This window comes from Panthera pardus, unplaced genomic scaffold (assembly GCF_024362965.1).
Source record: "Panthera pardus isolate Hobbes unplaced genomic scaffold, ASM2436296v1 HiC_scaffold_24, whole genome shotgun sequence".
NCBI classification, from domain to species: domain Eukaryota; kingdom Metazoa; phylum Chordata; class Mammalia; order Carnivora; family Felidae; genus Panthera; species Panthera pardus.
The window spans coordinates 39,580,309-39,599,812 of NW_026526810.1; the positions used below are offsets into that span (position 1 = coordinate 39,580,309).

General features: G+C 47.5%; 1 protein-coding gene across 2 annotated transcripts in view; it reads right to left on the bottom strand.

The window, feature by feature from the left end:
* Window positions 1–19,129, bottom strand: part of MYZAP (myocardial zonula adherens protein) — an 89,124-nt gene extending 69,995 nt beyond the window's left edge. The window contains exons 1-2 of one of the 2 annotated variants that reach the window (XM_019441978.2): window positions 18,975–19,128; window positions 9,161–9,247 (exon numbers count right to left, since the gene is read on the bottom strand). In XM_019441978.2, the coding sequence (XP_019297523.1) occupies window positions 9,161–9,247; window positions 18,975–19,040 (153 nt within the window). In that variant the 5' untranslated portion in view covers window positions 19,041–19,128. Of the gene's footprint in view, window positions 1–9,160; window positions 9,248–18,974 lie in introns of both variants that reach the window. The other variant, XM_019441980.2, reaches the window with a different exon arrangement.
* Between the last annotated feature and the right edge of the window lie 375 nt (window positions 19,130–19,504).

The window sequence follows — 19,504 nt, forward strand, 5'->3', positions numbered from 1 at the left end:
AAAAAAAAAAGAAAACCAAAGCCCTAACAAATATATGAAATGAAAACAAAGTCCGTGACAAAGAAGGGAAAAGGTAACAGCCAACTGAAATGCATCCCATAACCCCTACGTGAAATGCAGCATAATTAACAGCAGGCATAATCTATCTGTTTCGATAGAGAATCTCTCTCTCAGTTAAACTGTTCCCTGGGATGTACTCAGAGCTGACAACTTACTTACATGCTCATGCCTGTAGAAAGTGCCTTAGAAAGACAGAGAAACTACAGAAAAGTTACTCCCCACCTAAATTCCTGCTGCAAGGGCTTTATCGCTGCTGGAGAACAAGGGTCAGAGAGGTAATAGGCAACCATATTTCCCAAACCGGAAATCAGAATATTTGATCTTACATGACATGAGCTCCACAATGCAGAGACTGAATCTGCCGTGTTCACTGTAGTATCCCCAATACTCGGCATAAAGAGATGCTCAATAAATACGTTTGAAGGAAGACAGAATGTTTGGAATTGGGTCTGTGACAGAAGATTTGGAGAACCTGGTCATCTGAAACACTGATCTTCACCAAGGAAGAAAATCCTTTGGTGAAGAAAGGGTCTCAGGGAAGAAGTAACAGCAGACACACAGCTTAACATAAATCCAAACCAATGGTGGTAACCCAGCCCCAGAGACCAGGACGGGCAGTGGTCACATGTCCAGTCAGCCCAAATGACTTAGATGGACCATTACATGAAGTAAATGACATGCCAACTAGAAGCTGAGTTATTTCCAAACCTTCTTGCTTTGAACCTCTCCTTCCAGCCAGAGGGCAGCAGCTGATGCAGGGACTGCTGAGCAATGAGCCAGGGGCATCCCACCCATCTTGCAGGCAGAGTGCTGGGGCCTGTCTGACCTGTGTGCCCATCCTAGAAAATTACTAGTCCCTAATCATTACTCACTTGTGACACCGTTTTGTCTCCTTGGAACAAGAACCAACAATATAGCTGAGCCGGAGAGCCTTCCCACAGCCTGGGAGAGAAGCAGGGAGGGGAGGGACAGACCAGTCTCCTCAAGGAAATGGAAATCTCTGGCTTATTAAGGTACTTGTCATTTCTGTGAATCTCAGACTGAAGAGACCATTTTATATAAAATCATCATGTCATGCTTGGACACAGACCAATAGTTTTGAATGCTTAACGAGAGAAGGAAAAGAAAATCCTCTAGCCAAGCAGAAATCCCCAAGAGACTGTAGTTCTAATAATAGTATCCTGATAGGAGGTAACTTCTTACAGATATTGTCTTCTAGCTTCTAAGCAGACAACAGCTCCTTAGGCCCAACAACTCCAGGGAAAATGAAAAGAGTATCTGGAGAAGAAAATCAGGAATTCTTTTGCTAGAACTCAGTCATAGAGTACACACCTTAGATAACCTTGACTGATAAAATATAAATATCCTAGACAGACTTTTCCTGATAGGAGAAAGTGTGCAAGTTGACATTCCCATGGCAACATGGCCATGGCACAGACCCAAGTGAGAACCGCAAATCCACCGTGTATTAGCTGCATGGCTCTGTGCTAGTTATTTACTGCACTGACTTTCAGGGTCCTGAACAGTACAGGGGGGATAACACCACCCACTTCAGAGGCTGGTTCCAGAAATACACAGAATAATGTACACAAAACCCGGTGTATGCCATGGGCCATACCAGTAGATTCTGATAGATTCTAGCACTAGTGGTGGTGTCATGTCTTTATATTTCTGAGTATCTAGGATCTTGCTAAAGTCTACGTGTTTGTCTGGATGCTTCTGTCTGTCTGCTTCCCTCTTATTGGGCCTTTTTGCTCTTTTCATCCCAGCCATCAGACTTGCTGTGACAGAGGAATGTTCACCCCTTGACTGGCCTTGTTTCTCTGCACGGGAAGACAATCACAGTCTCAGGAGGTCAGGAAAAAAGAAAAGAGAAGAGCTGTGTGGTCCAGTGGGTCTAGAAATGATACCCCACCCTTCTGTGGTGTCTGAGAAGGCTCGGGCCTGGTATACTGCTGCAGCAGCCGGCACAGCCCTGGCCTTACTTGAAATCACAGCCACTACACCTTTCCTCTTTTACTGATGGACTTCTCATATGTATTCAGTTGAATAAGGAGTTCCACAGCTAGAGAAATTTGGAAAAACAGTGACTCCAGGCTAATATTTACATTTGCTGGAAGAGAAAACTAAGGCCCAGAGATGACTCGCCTGGCCAGGCCACCATTGCGAAGGAACCAGCACTAGAACCCAGGCCTCTGCCCATCCTCATAGGGCTGCTCTCTCTGAGAGGCACGTGGAGTCCTGCACACCCTCAGCACAGCCCTGACCTCGATCTGAATCCTGGCAGGACACTCCCTCCCCTGGCAACATCCCATGATGTTGTATAAACAGTCACACCAAGGACAAGGACGAGGACTCAGCATGCTTACTCATCCAGGGCTTTTAAGGGAAAGGGGACAATAAAACTGAATGGCAAGGGTTTCCTCCTTTGAAACATTACACTGGGGTATGAAAGTTCCCCATTTTTCATACATACACCTGGACCTGCTCTCCCTCACCAGAGTTCTTAAAGGTCTAAAGAGAGACAGCTTCTTTAAAAACACAAGTCACTAAAGGACATCTACAATGGCAGCATGTTAACAGCTACTGAAAATATTATCTGCTTCAAATTACCCTGTCACTTTGCAAAAGACTTCACTATCACACAGACTCAGAATTGGGAGAGCTCAGGTCATGTTCACTAAAATTCAAGCATGCAGTGAGACCCCAATTTAACTGATAAATCTGCAACAGCTGGTGTTAGTTCTGTCTCTTACTGCTATGTGTGTGTCTAAGAATGCACTGCATATAGAGTTACATGGAACAGGGGTATATACACTCACAAAATTCTTTGAAAATGATAGGGAGTTAATTTCAAAATATTCTACACCAATGTGAATTTTAATATTCAACAATTTTGTAAACATTATACTCCACATTTACCAATTTCTGAACATGAAATTTGTGCCCACAAACTAATAGCATTTCCTCTCCCATATTTTTAATGATTTTTAATATATAAATAAAAGCCCATGACTAATTTATCTGACTTGTTGATACAACTTAAGTTAACATTCCACAGGGGCACCTGGGTGGCTCAGTCAGTTAAGCGTCCGACTTCGGCTCCGGTCATGATCTCAAAGTTTGTGAATTTGAGCCCCGCGTCAGGCTCTGTGCTGACAGCTCAGGGCCTAGAGACTGCTTTTGATTCTGGGTCTCCCTCTCTCTCTCTGCCGTTCCCCAACCCCCCGCCTCATGCTCTCTCACGCTCTCTCTCTCTCAAAAATAAATAAACATTAAAAAAAATTTAAGATAACATTCTACAAAGAAACTTGTTACAGGTTGAATTGTGTCCTGCAAAAAAAAAAAAAATGTGTTGTACCCCCTAAACCCCAGTACCTCAGAATCTGACCTTATTTGCAGATAGGGTGAATTAAAATGAGGTTATTGGAGTGAGTCCTAATCCAGGATAATGGGTATCCTCACAAAAAGGAGAAAATTTGGATACAGACACACACACCAGAAGAATGCCACAGGAACGCAGGGTTATGCAGCCACAAGCTAGGGACCGCCAGAACCATCAGCAGCTAGAAGAGGCAAGGAAGGATTCTTCTAGAGCCTGCAGAGAGAGCATGGCCCTGCTGACGGACACCTTGAGCCCAGACTTCTATCCTCCAAAGCTGTGAGACAATGAATTTCTGTGGATTAAGCCATGCAGTTCATGGTACTTTGCTATGGCAACCCAAGAAGCTAATACAAAAACCGAATCTTAAGTCACTCTTTAAGCACTTATTATGTGAAAGGCAGGGAGCTAGGCTCTGGGAAACAAAATAAAAAGACATACCCTCGTTTCAAATGGCTCTGGGTGAAATATACATGAAGAACAAATGTTAGGAAAACACAATCATCCTCACTGGTCATCAGGCAATGGGAATGTGAGATGCCTCAAGAGGCTCTAAAACAGAAGAAGAATGGGGTCAGAACCCTTTCTAAATGAGAATACCTATGTTCCATTCCAAACGTAATGCAGCCTAGAATTTTCTGGGTTCATACAAATAATCCAGATTTCATATGTTTAAATACCAAAATAATGGTAATGTGGTGATTAAATATCTGTATTCTAAAAAATGCCACCATGTGGAGAACACAGAAAACTGGCATGGCCAAGAGCTGACGGGTAGGGTGAGCAACTCCCCAGAAAGCTCAGTGCCGTGACAGCATGAGTTCTCTGAGGTCAAGTCTGCCGAGAGAGGAGACCAAGCCTAAGGATATGGCAGATGGATGCTCAGATTTATGGAGAAGGACCTAAGGACAGCAAACAAAGATGCTGCAGGCACAGCCTAAGAGGAAGATGCCGGAGAGACAGTTGCAGGAAGGGGCATGACTCCTGGAGGGTCTGATGGAGAAAAGCAAAGAAAGGACTGGGCTTGGCACTCAAAGAGCTGAGATTTGGTATTGAGTCACTGCCTCTGTAATCAGTATTACAGGGCACTGTGGGGGTCACTCCCATATATTAGCTCAGTTACTCTTTGCAACCAGGCCTTACTGTGCTTCCTTTCAGGGTAAGTAAACCAAGTAGCAGAGAAATAAGTGTTTGGGAGCTCAACTGTGGCCTGCAAAAGGCAGTCTCGGGGCAGTAGGTACCTTCTATAAGAGAAGGACTAAAAGCAGCAGGCAGGAATGGTCTGCCACAGGGCAGGAAGCCTCTCGCATACGCCCCAGGAACCCAGAACTCCAAAGAAAGACACTGCCTCTGCTGTGATTGCTCCCAGAAGTCTCCAAACACACCATCACAAAGCTGGGGAAAATATACCATCTGCCACACCCTGCCTCTGTGAGTGAGTGATTCCTCTCCAGTGATTTCAGGAAGAGTGCACAGAAGAATGACCCAAATGGCAGGGCATCTATGTGTGGCCAGCTGCCCCATGGAATCCCAGGCCCTGAAAATACACTCAGCACCTTCCATGACTGTGTTAAAGAATAAGGCCCAGGCCTGCCCCCAGTCAGCTACAGCTCTAACAGGGTCCTGGATATTGTCTGAGCAGTGTCGCTTCATCAGAAGCCCATCAGGCCTTTGGTATCTTTCCGCTTCCATACCTGAGCGAGCTCCAATCCCCCCACCTTTGCACACCACGGGCCCCTCCAAGGAACCCAAGTCATCTCACCAGGGAAGGTCATCCAGAGTTCTTGGCACCTTGCAGTTTTGAGGGTTATGGTGTCCCAGGGAGGGGCAACAATGCTGATGGCACATGAGAGCAGGCAATCCCTTTCAGGGCCTCCTTGCTCGTGCCTGGCCTCTGGCTCCCAGTGACTCAAGTCCAGGAATCTGGCCAGAACATGGTGACGGAACCACTCAGAACAGCCTCACAGTTACCACCCGTACCTTCGAGTGCAACCACCACCCAAGGACGTCAGTCCTGGGGAAGCAGCCGGCCCAACCCTCTCCCTGTCCACGCCAGCTCTTCTGCAGTGAGTCACCAATGCATTGCAGACGGGCACTTAGGCTGCATACCGGGCCCACCCAGTGTGAGAGGGCTCACAGCACATGCTGTCTTCACAGCTTCTGCCCTGTGCTCCTCGCAGCCCTGAGGTTCTCACGTACCCACAGGAGGAGCCGGGGAGAACAGGAGGGACCCTGGCCCCCACTAGCAACACTTTTGCCTGGTTTATACATGAGGGCCCAGAATAACATTTATTTTCATTTAAAAAACAAAAACAAAAAAGAGACCTATTGCTTTGAAAAGTTTGAAAAGCACTGTTTAAGACAAAGGGGCTGATCGAAGTACACGACTTGGTTACCAACTCCCGCTTGACATAGAACACATGCCTTCCATCCTTGGCAATGCTTGATTCCTCTTAGTGGGGACGCACCCTCCAAGGGCTCATAGCACCAGGGTCAGTGCCCTTCATCAACATCTGCCCAGGCACACGGCTCAGATCTAACTCCAACAGAGCAAATCTCCCACCTCCCGTGCCATGCATATGGGGCAGCCACTACGGCCCTTGTCCTGTCACTCTCTCCAGCTTAGGCCACCCCCTCAAAAAGTGCTCCTTCGGGTCATCTGGGTGGCTCAGTTGGTTAAGTGTCTGGTTCCGGCTCAGGTCACAACCTCACGATTCGTGAGTTTGAGCCCCACATCAGCCTCTACCAGTGCTGACAGCTCAGAGCCTGGAGGCTGTTTCAAATTCTGTGTCTCCCTCTCTCCCTGCCTCTCCCCCACTTGCACATGCACGCATGCTCTCTCAAAAATAAACACTAAAACAATTTAAAAACAACAACACAAAAAGTGCTCCTTCCGATTCCTCGTGCGCTGAGCAGCCCATAAGCTCCTGATCACAGCTCAGGGCCAGTTCTCTAAAAGAACAGTCAGGGCAGCAGAGAGGGCAGAAGGGGACACCCCCCAGCAGCACAGCACCCCACTCAATCTAGTCAACAACAGGGATCCAGCTGGGTCGTTTGGGTTAGGAGCTTTTACCCCCAAACTTTTTCTTCAGACAATGTTCAAAGCTACACACAGGTCGAAAAAATGGTTTGACTATATAACCAAAGCACCATCATCACAAGGAAGAGTCACATTTAGTTCAATAATATCTAACATGTGGTTCATATTCAAAAGTGTACTGTTATCCCATTATGACTTTTACACTTTTTTTTATTTTTTTGATCCCTGATCTAACCAAGCTTCACTTGTTACATTTGATGTTAACTCTTCCTAGCCTCCCTTTGGCCAACCGTTTTTAAAGAATGTCCCACATTTTGGGATTTGCTATTCCCTCATTACTAGATTCAGCTGAAACCATCTGGCACAAATATCACACAGGTGATACTGTGCTTTACTTGACTGCATCACCTCGGAAGCCCACAGACCAGGTTGGCCCACTACTGCTAAAGCTAGATTGGACCACGTGGTTGAAGCGCTGGCTCCCAGACTGCACCACTGTGCCTTTGCTTTTTTAATGTTTATTTTTGAGGAAGGAAGAGAGAGAGAGAGAGAGAGAGAGAGAGAGAGAGAGAGAGAGAAAGTGAGCGAGCACGAGAGCAGGGGAGGAGCAGGGAGAGGGGGAGACGGAGGATCTGAACTGGGCTCAGAATTAACAGCAGAGAGCCTGACGCGGGGCTCCAACTCATGAACCGAACCGTGAGATCATGACCTGAGACAAAGTCGGATGCTTAACCGACTTGGCCACCCAAGGGCCCCTGTGTGTTTTGAGTGTGGAAGTGAAAGTAATCTATGAGGTGACACTCTGGGACCATGTGAAAATACTGCTCTACAATAACCTTCCACTAACTAGTCTTTGCATCCACTGAGGAACCAACCTGGGGTTATAAAATAGGGACTTTCCAAATTTGTCAGTTGAAGTTCTATAAAAGAGCTTTTGCTTTTTAAATCTCTGATGATTACTGTAAACTACTGAATCTTTTTTTTTTAATTATTCAATGTGTCAAAGCCCATTACTGTCATCATTTTCTGATGGAATTTTGTTGTGAAGTTTGTTGTAAGTTTTGATGTAAAGTTGTTCCAATTTTGCCAGTGCAGTGAGACCACTTTCAAACCAGCTTCTGGGTCCTTTGCTCTGACCCCATTTGGGTGAGTGCCATCTTGCTTTCCGGCATGAGATGTTCCAGGTTCACCAGGCACTTGCCTTGTTCCCACCTGCAACCAGCCATTTTTCTGGATCCTTTGGTGGGACTTCTCCTCTCTCTTTAAGCAGATAAGCAACTCTACATTCTCTAACTTTGCACCTAATCATAACCTCATTTTCCTTCCTCCCTCCTTCCTTTCTCTGTCACTCATTATTAAAATTAGTTCAGGCAGCTTGGTCCTTAGAGAAAGCAGGGAAAAGAGCCTAAGAGAAGGGAAGGAGAGACAAAGCCCAACAGTAAATTTAGGGACATGATCAACCATTTACCACTCAATGAAGAGCTTCCTTTTCCACAGGTGGCCACGTGTGGTCAACTTCACAGCAAGGCTTGTCATTGTCATTCCATTTATAAAACTTATATGATCATATATTAAATCATTTCACTGTTTTCTTTTATACTTACACAAAATATACACACAAGAAAAATTACTACCTAACCCCTGGCACTCTCATCCCCTTCTCTTGCTCTAGGTGTCTCCATCAGCACTTACTACCTTCTAAACTCCATAAAATATGCTTTATTTAAAAATTTTCATTCTCCTCCCAACTGGAAGATAAGTTTGGTGAGTGACAGGCATGTTTTTGCTCACTGCTTTGTTCACTACTCTACTCACAGTGTAGTATATACTATGGTATACTATACGCACATGCACAGCGCCTGGAATACAGTAGGCACCCCATAACTATTTGTGAATGAGAAAAATGGCTTGCCCGGGACAACAGACCCGGAAGTGAGTGGCACCTCCTATGCAGCCTTTAAGTCTCTGCTTCGGTGACTCCCCAGGCAGTCAGTTATTCCCTGCCCCGTGGTCCTGGAGCCCTTCTTGCACTTCCGGATCCTAACACTTGAGTGTCACATCAACCTTGTTCATAGGTCTGCCTCACCCGAAAACCTTCGAGCTCCTCCAAGACAAGGACAAGGTCAGACTTATCTTCATGGCCCAGCACCTAGCACAAAAATCTGATGACCTCCCCCTCCCTCCAGCCAAGTGCCCTCGCCCCGTGCCCGGGCTGCCTGCTGGGCTTTTCCTCTCCAGGAGGCCTCCACCATGAGCTGGGCCTTCCACCTCCAGCTGCTGAGAAAGGCTCAGCCGCAGGCAGCTCACAATGGGCCCTTTGACTCAACAGGACTGGGCTCTTTCAGGAAAAACTCGTTCCCTGCCACAGCACCTGCCACTAAGGCCAGCGTCCCCACAGCTTTGAGGCAACACAGAGCCAGCGTTCACCAGGAAACAAGAGCAGGGGCAGGAGGCCAGCAGGGCCAGCCGGGCAGGGCAGTCTGGCTTCTGGGAAGATGGAAGATGGGGTGGCAAGGTCGAGAGGGCTTTTCATCAGCAGATCGCTGACATTCAGACTCTGTGAATACACTGGCTAGAGGACAGGGGTGGAGGGGTGGGGGGTGGACGTGGGGGATGGGGTGAAAATAAAAGAGAGTAAAGATGAGAACTTGTCAGAGCTTTGCTCGGAGACGGCTTACTTGTTCTTTTCTTTCGACCTTCTTTTCACCTGACTCTGGAGCTGGACTCTCGGGAGGTACAGTCAGCCGCAGTCTGCAGACATTTGCCTAGGAGAGACGGAAAGGAGAAGCCAGTTACAAACCCGTGCCAGAGGTACAAAGAGCTGGGTGACCTTGTGCTTCTCGGTGCCGTCTCCCCCACTTAGCAATGAGGTGATCGTACCAACCACACAGGGGACTCTGAGGATAAGACCAACGTTTGCCTGGCCCAGATCAGGCAACTCACCACCCTGCTGCTCAAAATGAGGACATTACCGAGTAATGTCATAGCATTCAAACAAACAGAAACCCAAGATGACAGATATCCTTATAAAAGGGGGAAGTTGCAGACAGACACACATACAGGGAGAACAGCATGTGAACATGCTAAAGAGAGAAGCCTGGAACAGATCACTCCCACACAACCCTTGGAAGGAACTAACCCTGTTGATACCTTGATTTTGGCTCGAGTTCTGTAACAGTATGTATAGAATGATCGTATCTCACCTGCACTGGTCAAAATACAGCTAGAGGGACAAAGGCCAAAATATACACAGTGGTGACTGGACTGTGAAAGTGCTTTCTCCTTGGCTATATATTGAACTTTTCTCTAACAGACATGTATATACAGAAGCACAAAGTTATTTAAAAGTCTATATACTCATGTTCGTATCAGCACTATGCACAATGACTGAAAGCGACACAAATGTCCATCAGTGGATGAATGGATACATAAAATGTGGTATATACACAGAACGGAATATCACACAGCCTTAAAAAGGAAGGAAATTCTGACACATGGTGCAACATGGATGAACCTTGAGGACATTATGCTAAGTGAAGGAAGCCAATCATGCAAAGACATGGGTATGACACAATGACAGCTCTCTCAGCTGTATGACTCCACTTATACAAGGTATATAGAATAGTCAAAATTCCTAGGGACAGACAGCAGATCAGTGATTGCCAGGGGCTGAGGACACAGAGAAGTGGGGAGTTATTCCTTAACAGGTATGGAGTTTCAGTTTGAGAAGATGATAACATCCTGGAGATGGATGGTGGTGATGTTTGTACAACAATGGGAATATGCTTAACGCCATATGTCTATTTCACCCCAATGTCACAGCCAGGACCTGCTGTGATTTCCCAGGGAGAAGTGATCTGGCCATTGGAAAAGCCCAAAGAGGGCCCCAGCAGCACCCAGAGTACCCAGCCCCATTGGCTTGTCCCTGTTATAGGCTGCATTGTGTCCCCCTAACATTTGTATATTGGAGTCTTAACCCCAGAACTTCAGAATGTGACCTTATTTGGAAACAGGGTCTTTACAGAGGTTATTAAGTTAAACTGAGGTCATCAGGGTGAGCCCTAATCCAAAATGACTGATATCCTTGGGGCGCCTGGGTAGCTCAGTCAGTTGAGCATCTGACTCTAGATTTTGGCTCAGGTCATGACCTCACAGTTGGTGGGTTTGAGCCCTTCATCAGGCTCTGCACCAGTAGTTCAGAACCTCCTTGGGATTCTCTCTCTCTCTCTCTCTCTCTCTCTCTCTCTCTCTCTCCCCCTCTCTCTGCCCCTCTCCTACTCACTCATACACGCACACTCTCTCTCACTAATTAAACAAAAAAAACTTTATAAAAAAAAACCAGAAACCCAAAATGACAGATATCCTTATAAAAAGGGGAACTTGCAGACAGACACATATATAGGGAGAAGAGCATGTGAACATGCTAAAGAGAGAAGCCTGGAACAGATCACTCCTACACAGCCCTTGGAAGGAACTAACCCTGTCAATACCTTGATTTTGGACTTCTAGCTCCCAACCAGAGGATAATAAATCTCTGTTGTTTAAGCCACCTGGTTTGGAGTACTTTTTACAGCAGCCCTAGCAAATTAATATACCCCCTGACCTGGTCTGCACCCATCCACAGGGTGGCCTCTGAGCAAACCACCCTGCAGCCCACAAACCCAGAATGGGATGGGATTGTAAAAGACCTTTTAAGTCCAAACTGCCGACCTACAGAGGAACCCCCCTACCCACCAATGTACCTTCCAGGTGGGAGACTGAGGATAACATTTTCCATGCACAGGTAAAAGAGCCCATGTGGGATATATGTTAGCACTTCCACAAACATGGTCACCTACCTTCGAGATACCCCATTTTGCTACCCAGCACCTCCAGCTTCCTGTTCCCTCAGAACTCCTCCCTAATGGACCTGGGGTTGCCCTCAGGGCAGGAATAGAATTCCCCTTTCTCTACACAGGCCTCCTTCCCTCTGAACCTCTTTTCTTCTGGATCTAAAAACTCCAGCTCTTTCAACTCAGTGACTTGGTTTCACAATCACTCTCCATCTTTACGTTCCTATGGGCAAGCTTCATCCCCTCATAGCCCCAGGACTACATGCTTCCAATGTGGCCAACTTTGCACCAAACCTTCAGAGCTCACCATCAGTCATGTTGGCCAAAGACAAACCACCCATTCCAGCTAGGGGGCAGCTCTCCCAGCTGACAGGCAGTAGCACCGATGGGAATCCGAGTTCTGCCAGAGAAAGGCAAACTTCTGACTCCAGGCTGCCTGGACCGGTTGAAACCAGCTGGCATTTGCACAAACATCAAAGTGTAACTCACACCAGGTAGGCAATCCAAGTCTATGATGTTCAATAATCTTCTGTGATAGGCTGCTCTAATCCATAGCATAATTTTGCAGAGAAAAGGAAGTGCTTTTCTCCTGCACCCCATCCGATGCACACACATGTATACACACGTGTGTAAATACATATACAGACTTGCACAAGTGCACACACACACACACATACATGTGTCAACACCTACTAGCTGTTGTTGCTCCCACAACAGCAGGCTCAGTCCTGTATTCTGAGCATTGAGGAAAACTGAATCTTACTTAGTGGGAACACCACAGTTATGGGATTAGCTGTCCCTACAAGCAAGGGAATCTTCCAGTGGACCAAAAGCAGGAAGGTGGTAGATTCAGTGTATTTCATCACTAGGTTACAGAGCACCCACTACTTGTAAAATATTTTTAAGGGCAATGAGGTTACCAAGATAAAAAAGAAACAGCCATATTCCCAAGAGCTCAGAATCCAAAAACATACCCAAACAAAGCAAATAAGAACACTCAGTGTAACCAACACAAAGTCCTGAGAGGCAGGGTACCTTGGTGGTTAAGGCATGGTAGAACTGCATTTCCTTACATAGCAGTAAGAATATAAGAAAAACAATAGTCTTAACTGGACATGGGAGTATACTGAAGGCTCCTAGAGGTGACATTTGAGCTAGGTATAGAAAGATAATAAGACTTTGCAGTTCACTGAGGTTTGGAGAATCCATCATCAGAATAACAGCAAACAACTACCAGGCAAGGAATTTGCTCCAGCCTGGCCAAAGGCACAGATGTGCGAATGTTCTGAGACTGCAAGTGGGCCTGCAGCCTACACTAGAGTGAAGAGGAAAACAAACAGGTAGGGGCCAAACTCTAACAAGCTACAAATGCCTGATGGAGAAGTAAGGTCTCTAGTGGAAGACAATCAGGAGCCATTCAACAATCAAAGCCATTCCCTTTGGAGGAAGGGACTAACACTAAAATCTGAGTTCAAGGACTCAAAAAATTGAGTACTTCCCATTATATTCCATGTATTACAACATGAACAGAAAGGAAAAAATAGGGGGAGAGATCAAGCAAGCTTTGTGCTTTGTTTTTGCTATTCTTACAGTGCTTAGCATAGTATCAACACATAATGGGCACTTGCTCAGTAAATTAAATGTCAGTATGAGTTTCTTTTTAAGATGAATTAAAACACAGTCTGAAACTCCCCAGAGAGCCTTCCACTTTCTTCAAACCAGCCCCTCTGGTAGGGACAACAGGGAGGAGCAGCTAGTATTCAAGCCTCCTCCACATGAAAATTCACAACAAAGCCTTGTCTGCAACTCAGGGCACCTGGGAGCTCCCCCAAGTCCTCTGGGGCTTTGTTTCTGACCTACCCACCCCCTCTTTGTGGAGGCAGAAGGCTGGGTCTCCATCTATGGGGGAATCTAGAGATCCACATACCATCATGCTCTCAGCCTCAGCACCTGGGCTTACCAAAGAGAAAACTATCATCTCGAATAAAAAGGGGTGGAGAAGATGACCCAGGGATGGGGTGGGGGTGGATGGTCTTGCTAATCAGTTTACAAAGATTTCCCTAAGGAAATTAGCCAAATGTATTTACATTTCTCTAAGGCCTGGTCCACTTTGTGACTGTGGGTTCCTGCCCAGTTCCACCTAACAAGAGCAGGTGTGGTCCCTGTGGTTGTGGCTGGAAGGACACACACCACACTCTGCTCAGCACAAGCATAAAATCTTTGGAGTATGTGGGTCAGGCTATGTGAGACACGGCATGCCCCACCTGGAGTAGGCCTCTTAGCTCAGCTGTGGCCCTGAACTTGCAGGCCTGATGATCTACATCAGGGTGGGGCAAACCTTTTCTGTAGAGGGCCAAATAGTAAGTATTTAGGTTTTGCAGACCACCATAAAAAACATTCATATCTCAGAGGCAAACAAAACAAGCCAAGAGGGCCAAATATGGCCCAGGGGACAGTAGCTTATCTGCATACAGGGACACTTTTTGTAGGTGGTATAAAGTGCTCTAGAGCCCCTCTTTCCTGTGTCAGGACTGACACCAGACAAAATTCATGAAGACAAGGACAGTGAGTGCTCCTCCTTCCTGCTCTCAATGGCTCCCTTCTGGACAAGCACACAATGTGCCCAGGAATGCCATAATACAGACAGGAAATGCAGGTAAGGGAATGCACACAAATAGCAGTGCGACCTGGGGTGTTAGGACTTCCTGCTCTGCCCCCACCCCCCCACCTTGCTCCTTCCAAACTTGAAGGAAGCTTCCAGAACACTGTCTCAGGAGGGTATTTCCAAGGAAGCTATAAGGAGACAGTGATAATTCAAGAGATAGTTCCCATTCTTGGCTGCACATTAGAATCACCTGAGGAGCTTCCTGAAAAATACTGGTGTTATTCTCTACTTTCAGACGTTCTCATTTAAACAGTCTGGCTTAAATGAGTCTGAGGCTTAGATATTTTAAGCTTCTCAGTGATTCTACATATAACTAGGGTGAACCACTGACTTAACCAATGGAATGAAACTCCAACTTGTTCAACAGGATGAGGAGACTGGAATATTTGGAGGCTTTCCCAGAACCGTCAAACTCTTCACCTGGGCCAGCACTCACATCCATCTGTCACCTGCTTCCTGCCCAGGTGAGCCAGAGGCGATGGGCTGGCTTTAGCCCAAGCTTCTCTTCCTGGTTTCCTGTTTGCCAATTGAGTGTGAAGTGTGGCTTCTTTAGGACCCTGATGACACACACCTCTTTTTACATACCAATTACACCAGACCTGGGGAGGGAGGGTCCCTAACCCCTCTCCTCAAGTAGTTAATCACAGCCAGTGGATGCAAGCAATGACAGGGTGCACAGGCCACTAGGGGAACACGGAAAAGGAGAGTTCAGATAGGCTTCCTGGAAGCTGCCCCTTCATCAGAGAAGCATGAAAGAGGCAAGGAACAGCATGAAAGGTTTGGGAATGGCAAGAAATTTGGAATATTTGGAACAAGTGTGGGACGGGAACAAGGAAGCCTAAGGCCAGATCAGAAAGGCCTGAATGCTAAATTAAGGAATTTGTAGCCGCTGCTGGCAGGACAAAGGGGGCTCCTGAAGCAGAGTCATTGGGCTCTGTATTTTGCATTTTAGAAAGAGCACTCTGGCCTTAAAGTGTAAGTAAGAGTCAGCAGTGTGACTGAAATTTAGCACCATCCCTCACCTCAAGCGGGGCAGAGAGAAATACCCCCGTGTGACTCTTCCGTGTGCTTGGAGAACACTGCAACTGTTCTAGGCTGGGAGAGCTCACTGCGGGAAGCCCTAAGGCCATGACGCAAGTAATTGCTTCAAGTATTTCAGATGGAACCTTTTCAACATGGTCTCTGGTTAGTTAGCCCTGGATCCACAGCTCCTTGAGCTCGATTAGGCGATTTTTAAGGCTGACTGACTTGAAAGGCTTTTCCAAGGGATCAGAAGCCGAGCATCTGGGTTTCTTGTGTGCACACTCAGTGCAGATGAACCATGACACAGACCACATATGCAGCCCTCCCACGGGGCACTGGAGACAAGGAACCAGCCAGAATCCCACTCCATACCCTCTGCAGGACAACCAAGGGATCGCTATCTTGAGTTTCCTTAAGAGTCTCCAAGACTCAGGTCTGTTCGTCCTACCTCTGACACAGGAAGATGGGTGAACCAAAGCACATATGTCATACTTTAGTGGGAGAGGCTTTTGGGCTAAGCCCTGAGGATGCCAGGGTTCCAAAACTTTGCAACTTGGTCTGTCAGGGGCTGGCTCCAGGAGGCCCTGGTGAGGAGCCAGCCTGCTTCCTGGGTGCAATGGGCCCCCTACCCACCCATCCCTGGTGGGTGCTGCAGCTAGCTAACTTCTCCCAGACACCCGATGCCATGTCCTTTCCTACAGAGCCCACAGATACAGAAGTTATGCACACAGATGTTTCTGTGAAAAGGAAGTGAGGTAAACACCTGTCTGACCCATTCCGTGGCCACCTAAGGAAAATTCTTTTGAGCCAGTCAGACAGAAATGGGACCTAGGAGAGTGTGCATTAGTGAAGGAGGGATAACTGGCAGGCCAGCTGGGTTTTGACAAAAAAAAGCCCTTGCCAAATAGAAAGAATTATCAGCAAGAGCAGGCTACAAGACAGTCCTATCCTTGTGGCCTTTTTGGGTTTGCTTCTGTTTTGTTTTTCTTTTTATGAGCCACCCAGGGGCCATGATACCGTCAACACCAGCCAAGAGTCTCTTATTATCAAGACAGTGTGATGCTGGAGGAAACTCTTGACAGATGCATGCCTCTCATCGCCCCGGCTCAACAGCTGAACCAAAAGTATTTGGCTGCACAAAGCAACACGTGCCTTCCCCCAGCAAAGAGCACAACCTGGCCACACAACTGACCTTTCATGTCAAAGGCTCATTTAGTGGGATTAACTTCATTTACAAAATTCCCTTCAAAATCATGAAGCAATGTCCATAGTTTTTTTAATGTTTCCCCCCATTCTCTAAGGTCATCCTTCCATCCATGGTTCTTTTCCAGCCAATCTATCTTCCTGTTGTTGCCACAGATAAAACTATTTTTAGTGCGCAACTGAAGGTAGGGTTGTTGTTTTTTTAATTTCACAACCCGTAAATGGGTTGGCATCCGTAAATGCCACTCAGAGCTTTGCTTATCAGCTGACAGAAATTACTCTCCCACCAGTTCCCCACCCCCCCCCCCCTTTGAGAGATGATTTCAGATAAAAAGGAAGTACAAATTGTAGGTGGCAGCCATTGAACAAGGGATAATTGGTGACAGTCTGGTCTGGCTGCACCTCCCTGGCTGGCTGACTCAGAAAACTCCCTGTTCAGTGTCAGCTGTCACCACCATTGCTAGTTTACTTGAATATCTGGACCAACATAGCCTGGTTCCTCTGCAGTCCCTAATTTGGTAAGCTCTTTGGACAAAACAGAACTGCTATTTTGATGGCTAGCATGTTCTTGTTTAAGACCATCACTTGTCCAATAAGAGCCAAGAGGAAAGACAGGATGATACAGAGTTTATTGACAGACTTTCAACTTCAGGAACAATTTCCACGATTACTTAGTCTACAATTTTAATTTCAAGACATCCCATTCTTATCTTTCCAAGAAATAAACGTTTTTGCCCTAAAGAAAATGCAATGTGCCATTATGATACAATATATACCAAGAGCTTCATTTAAATGAGGGATATTTCCTCCTTTCAGTATCCCATTATCAATCGCCCCACGAACTCCTATGCACCCTTCAAGACTGAACTCCAGTATCTCCTGAAAAGGGAGGTCTTCCTCAGATGCTTTGGGAAGAACCCTTCCTATTAGCTTCACCCGACTTTGTTCACAATGGACCCCACTATAACAACCATCACTTTGTATGACGGTAGTCTGTGACAATGACTGCCTCCACGGGTAGAGTAGGCCCTGACACCTAGCCCTGTATCATCCAGAAGGAAATCTCTAAGTGTTGTTTAAAAAAATCAAGCAACAGATCATATCTTCTCACCATGCCCCCCATACACATACACATAGACAGGACCCGTGGCATTTGCAAATCATGAGCAGAGTTGGAAATCATGAAGGGAATCCTGGAACCTGTAAAAATCTTCTTTCCTGAACAAGTGCACCAGTACTCATGCACTCAGAACAGCCCTACATGGTGATTCAGCTCCCTGACCCCTCTGGTCCTAGGTACTTTGGTTGTCTTGTTCAAAAGGCAAAGCCTTTCCAATAGTCTGTCCACTGTGCTACTTACAATGAAATACTTGAAAGTGAACATTTGAGAAAAACAATCTTCAGAAGGGCTACCTAGTACACTAATCACATCTGCAGTCACCCACTCTAGCCACCCATCTCTGGAGGAGGACTGGACTATTTCATGCATTCTGGTCTCCCCCCCCCACCCCCCCCTCACCCCCCCCCCCCCCCCCGTGCCTCTGTCTAGGCCCAGGGCTGGTTTTTCAGTGACTTCATTCTTTCTCAATCACAATTGTGTTCCAACTGAGCAAGATTTCCATAGAATAGAAAAAAAGGCAAATGCCTGTCTTGCAGTAAGGCTGGGACTGTGAATGGAAACTCACTTGGACCCAATGGGGATCTTGCTTTACAAAGCTAATAACTGAGAAGCCAGAGTTCTGTCAACCCTGGGTGTCTGATGTATACACATGCACACACATACACACGGGCGCGTGCACACATCTGCCCCCCTCAGAATCCATCACCTGGCCCACACCCAAGAGTAACACAGGTCTTCCTTCTAGAGCTAAAGGAAGGCAGCACATAAGGGGACTGCTAGTCACCTGGTTGAGGTATGGGAACGTAAACAGGTATGTCTATGAGACTAGAAGATGGGAGTGCCAAAGGGGGTCCTGGCTCGGACTTAAGCATCTGTTTAGCTAAAACTTGGGGAACATGATAAGAGAAATCTCAACCACTGAAAAGAAGCACTGATTGATAAATATGAATATTATGAAGAAGGGATGAACTAAAAAGCCACCGCCCAAGGCCCTGGCAGTGTGCTCTGAGGCACTGATCTTGAAAGAGATACAGAATGGGAAAGATACAACAGCACGTGCCTAGCATCTTTCACAAAGCATCTGGGGAGATGAGGAAAGATGCAATATTTAAATCAGAATGAACAAAGTGGTTTGCATAAACCCAAGTCCCACACCACTGAGCTCCCAGATGTCCAGCTGCTGATCTCTACCTTGTCAGGTGAAGCCTACCTTGGCTAAACTCACTCCAGAATCGGTGTTATCCTATCACCAGCAGGGACCAGTGACCTTTGCTTTTAATCGCTGAAAGGAGGCAAGTTTGGGTGTTAAAGATATTCATTACCTGTGAGTCTCAAGTAGGCACACCACAGAAATTGTTTCCCTTGCTTTTTAAACTCGTGCCGTCAATAAACGTGGCCTGACAGAGAAGGCAGGAAGGAGAGGAAATTTCTGGGAATTCCACAAAGTCCCCTAAGCCCTACGAGCCGTTGGCTGGGCATCCAGAGAAGGGTCACGGCCGGAGCTGGGACAGGACGGGAGAGTTGAGTCCAGGGTAGGGCGTCGGGGTCGGGGCCCCGCTCCCGCGCGTCCCCAACGCCAGACCCCGCTACAGCCGGACTGCCGGGTCGGGGAAGCGGGACTGCGGCGGCTCCCGCCCCCAGCTACTCACCCTCCTGCTGGGCGCCCCGGCGCCGCCGCCCGAGAGCAGGGTGACGGTGGACGTGGAGCGCAGCATCCCGCAGCGGCGGCCGGCGGCTAGCCCGCAGCTGCGCTCCTCCGGGCGGAATAAGCGCGCCGAGCCCGCCCTGCGCGGGGGGCGGTGCGGCCCAGGAGCTGCTCCGGCTGCGGCGGGGAGGGTGCGCGGAGGGGCGGGGCCGGGGGCGGGGCCCGAGCGCTCTCGCCCGACCCGTCTAGCTGCATTTTCTCCCCAGGGCGCGGACCTGGCCAAAGTGGAACGCAGTCCTCGGCTCGGGGCGCTGCGCCCGCCTAGGGTCTGTTCAGGGGCGGGCGGGAGCCCGGGAACCCCTGGACGCCTAGGCTCTCCCTGCCGCCTGCGGTGTCAAGGTCCACCTGCCTGTTCATCTTCACAGTACTCAGCGGCCCACCGCCACCACCCCCCCCCCCCCCCGCCCCAAGAGGCTTCCTTCCCCATCCCTGGAAACTTCACCCCGTGTCATTCATTATTTACTGAGTGCCTAC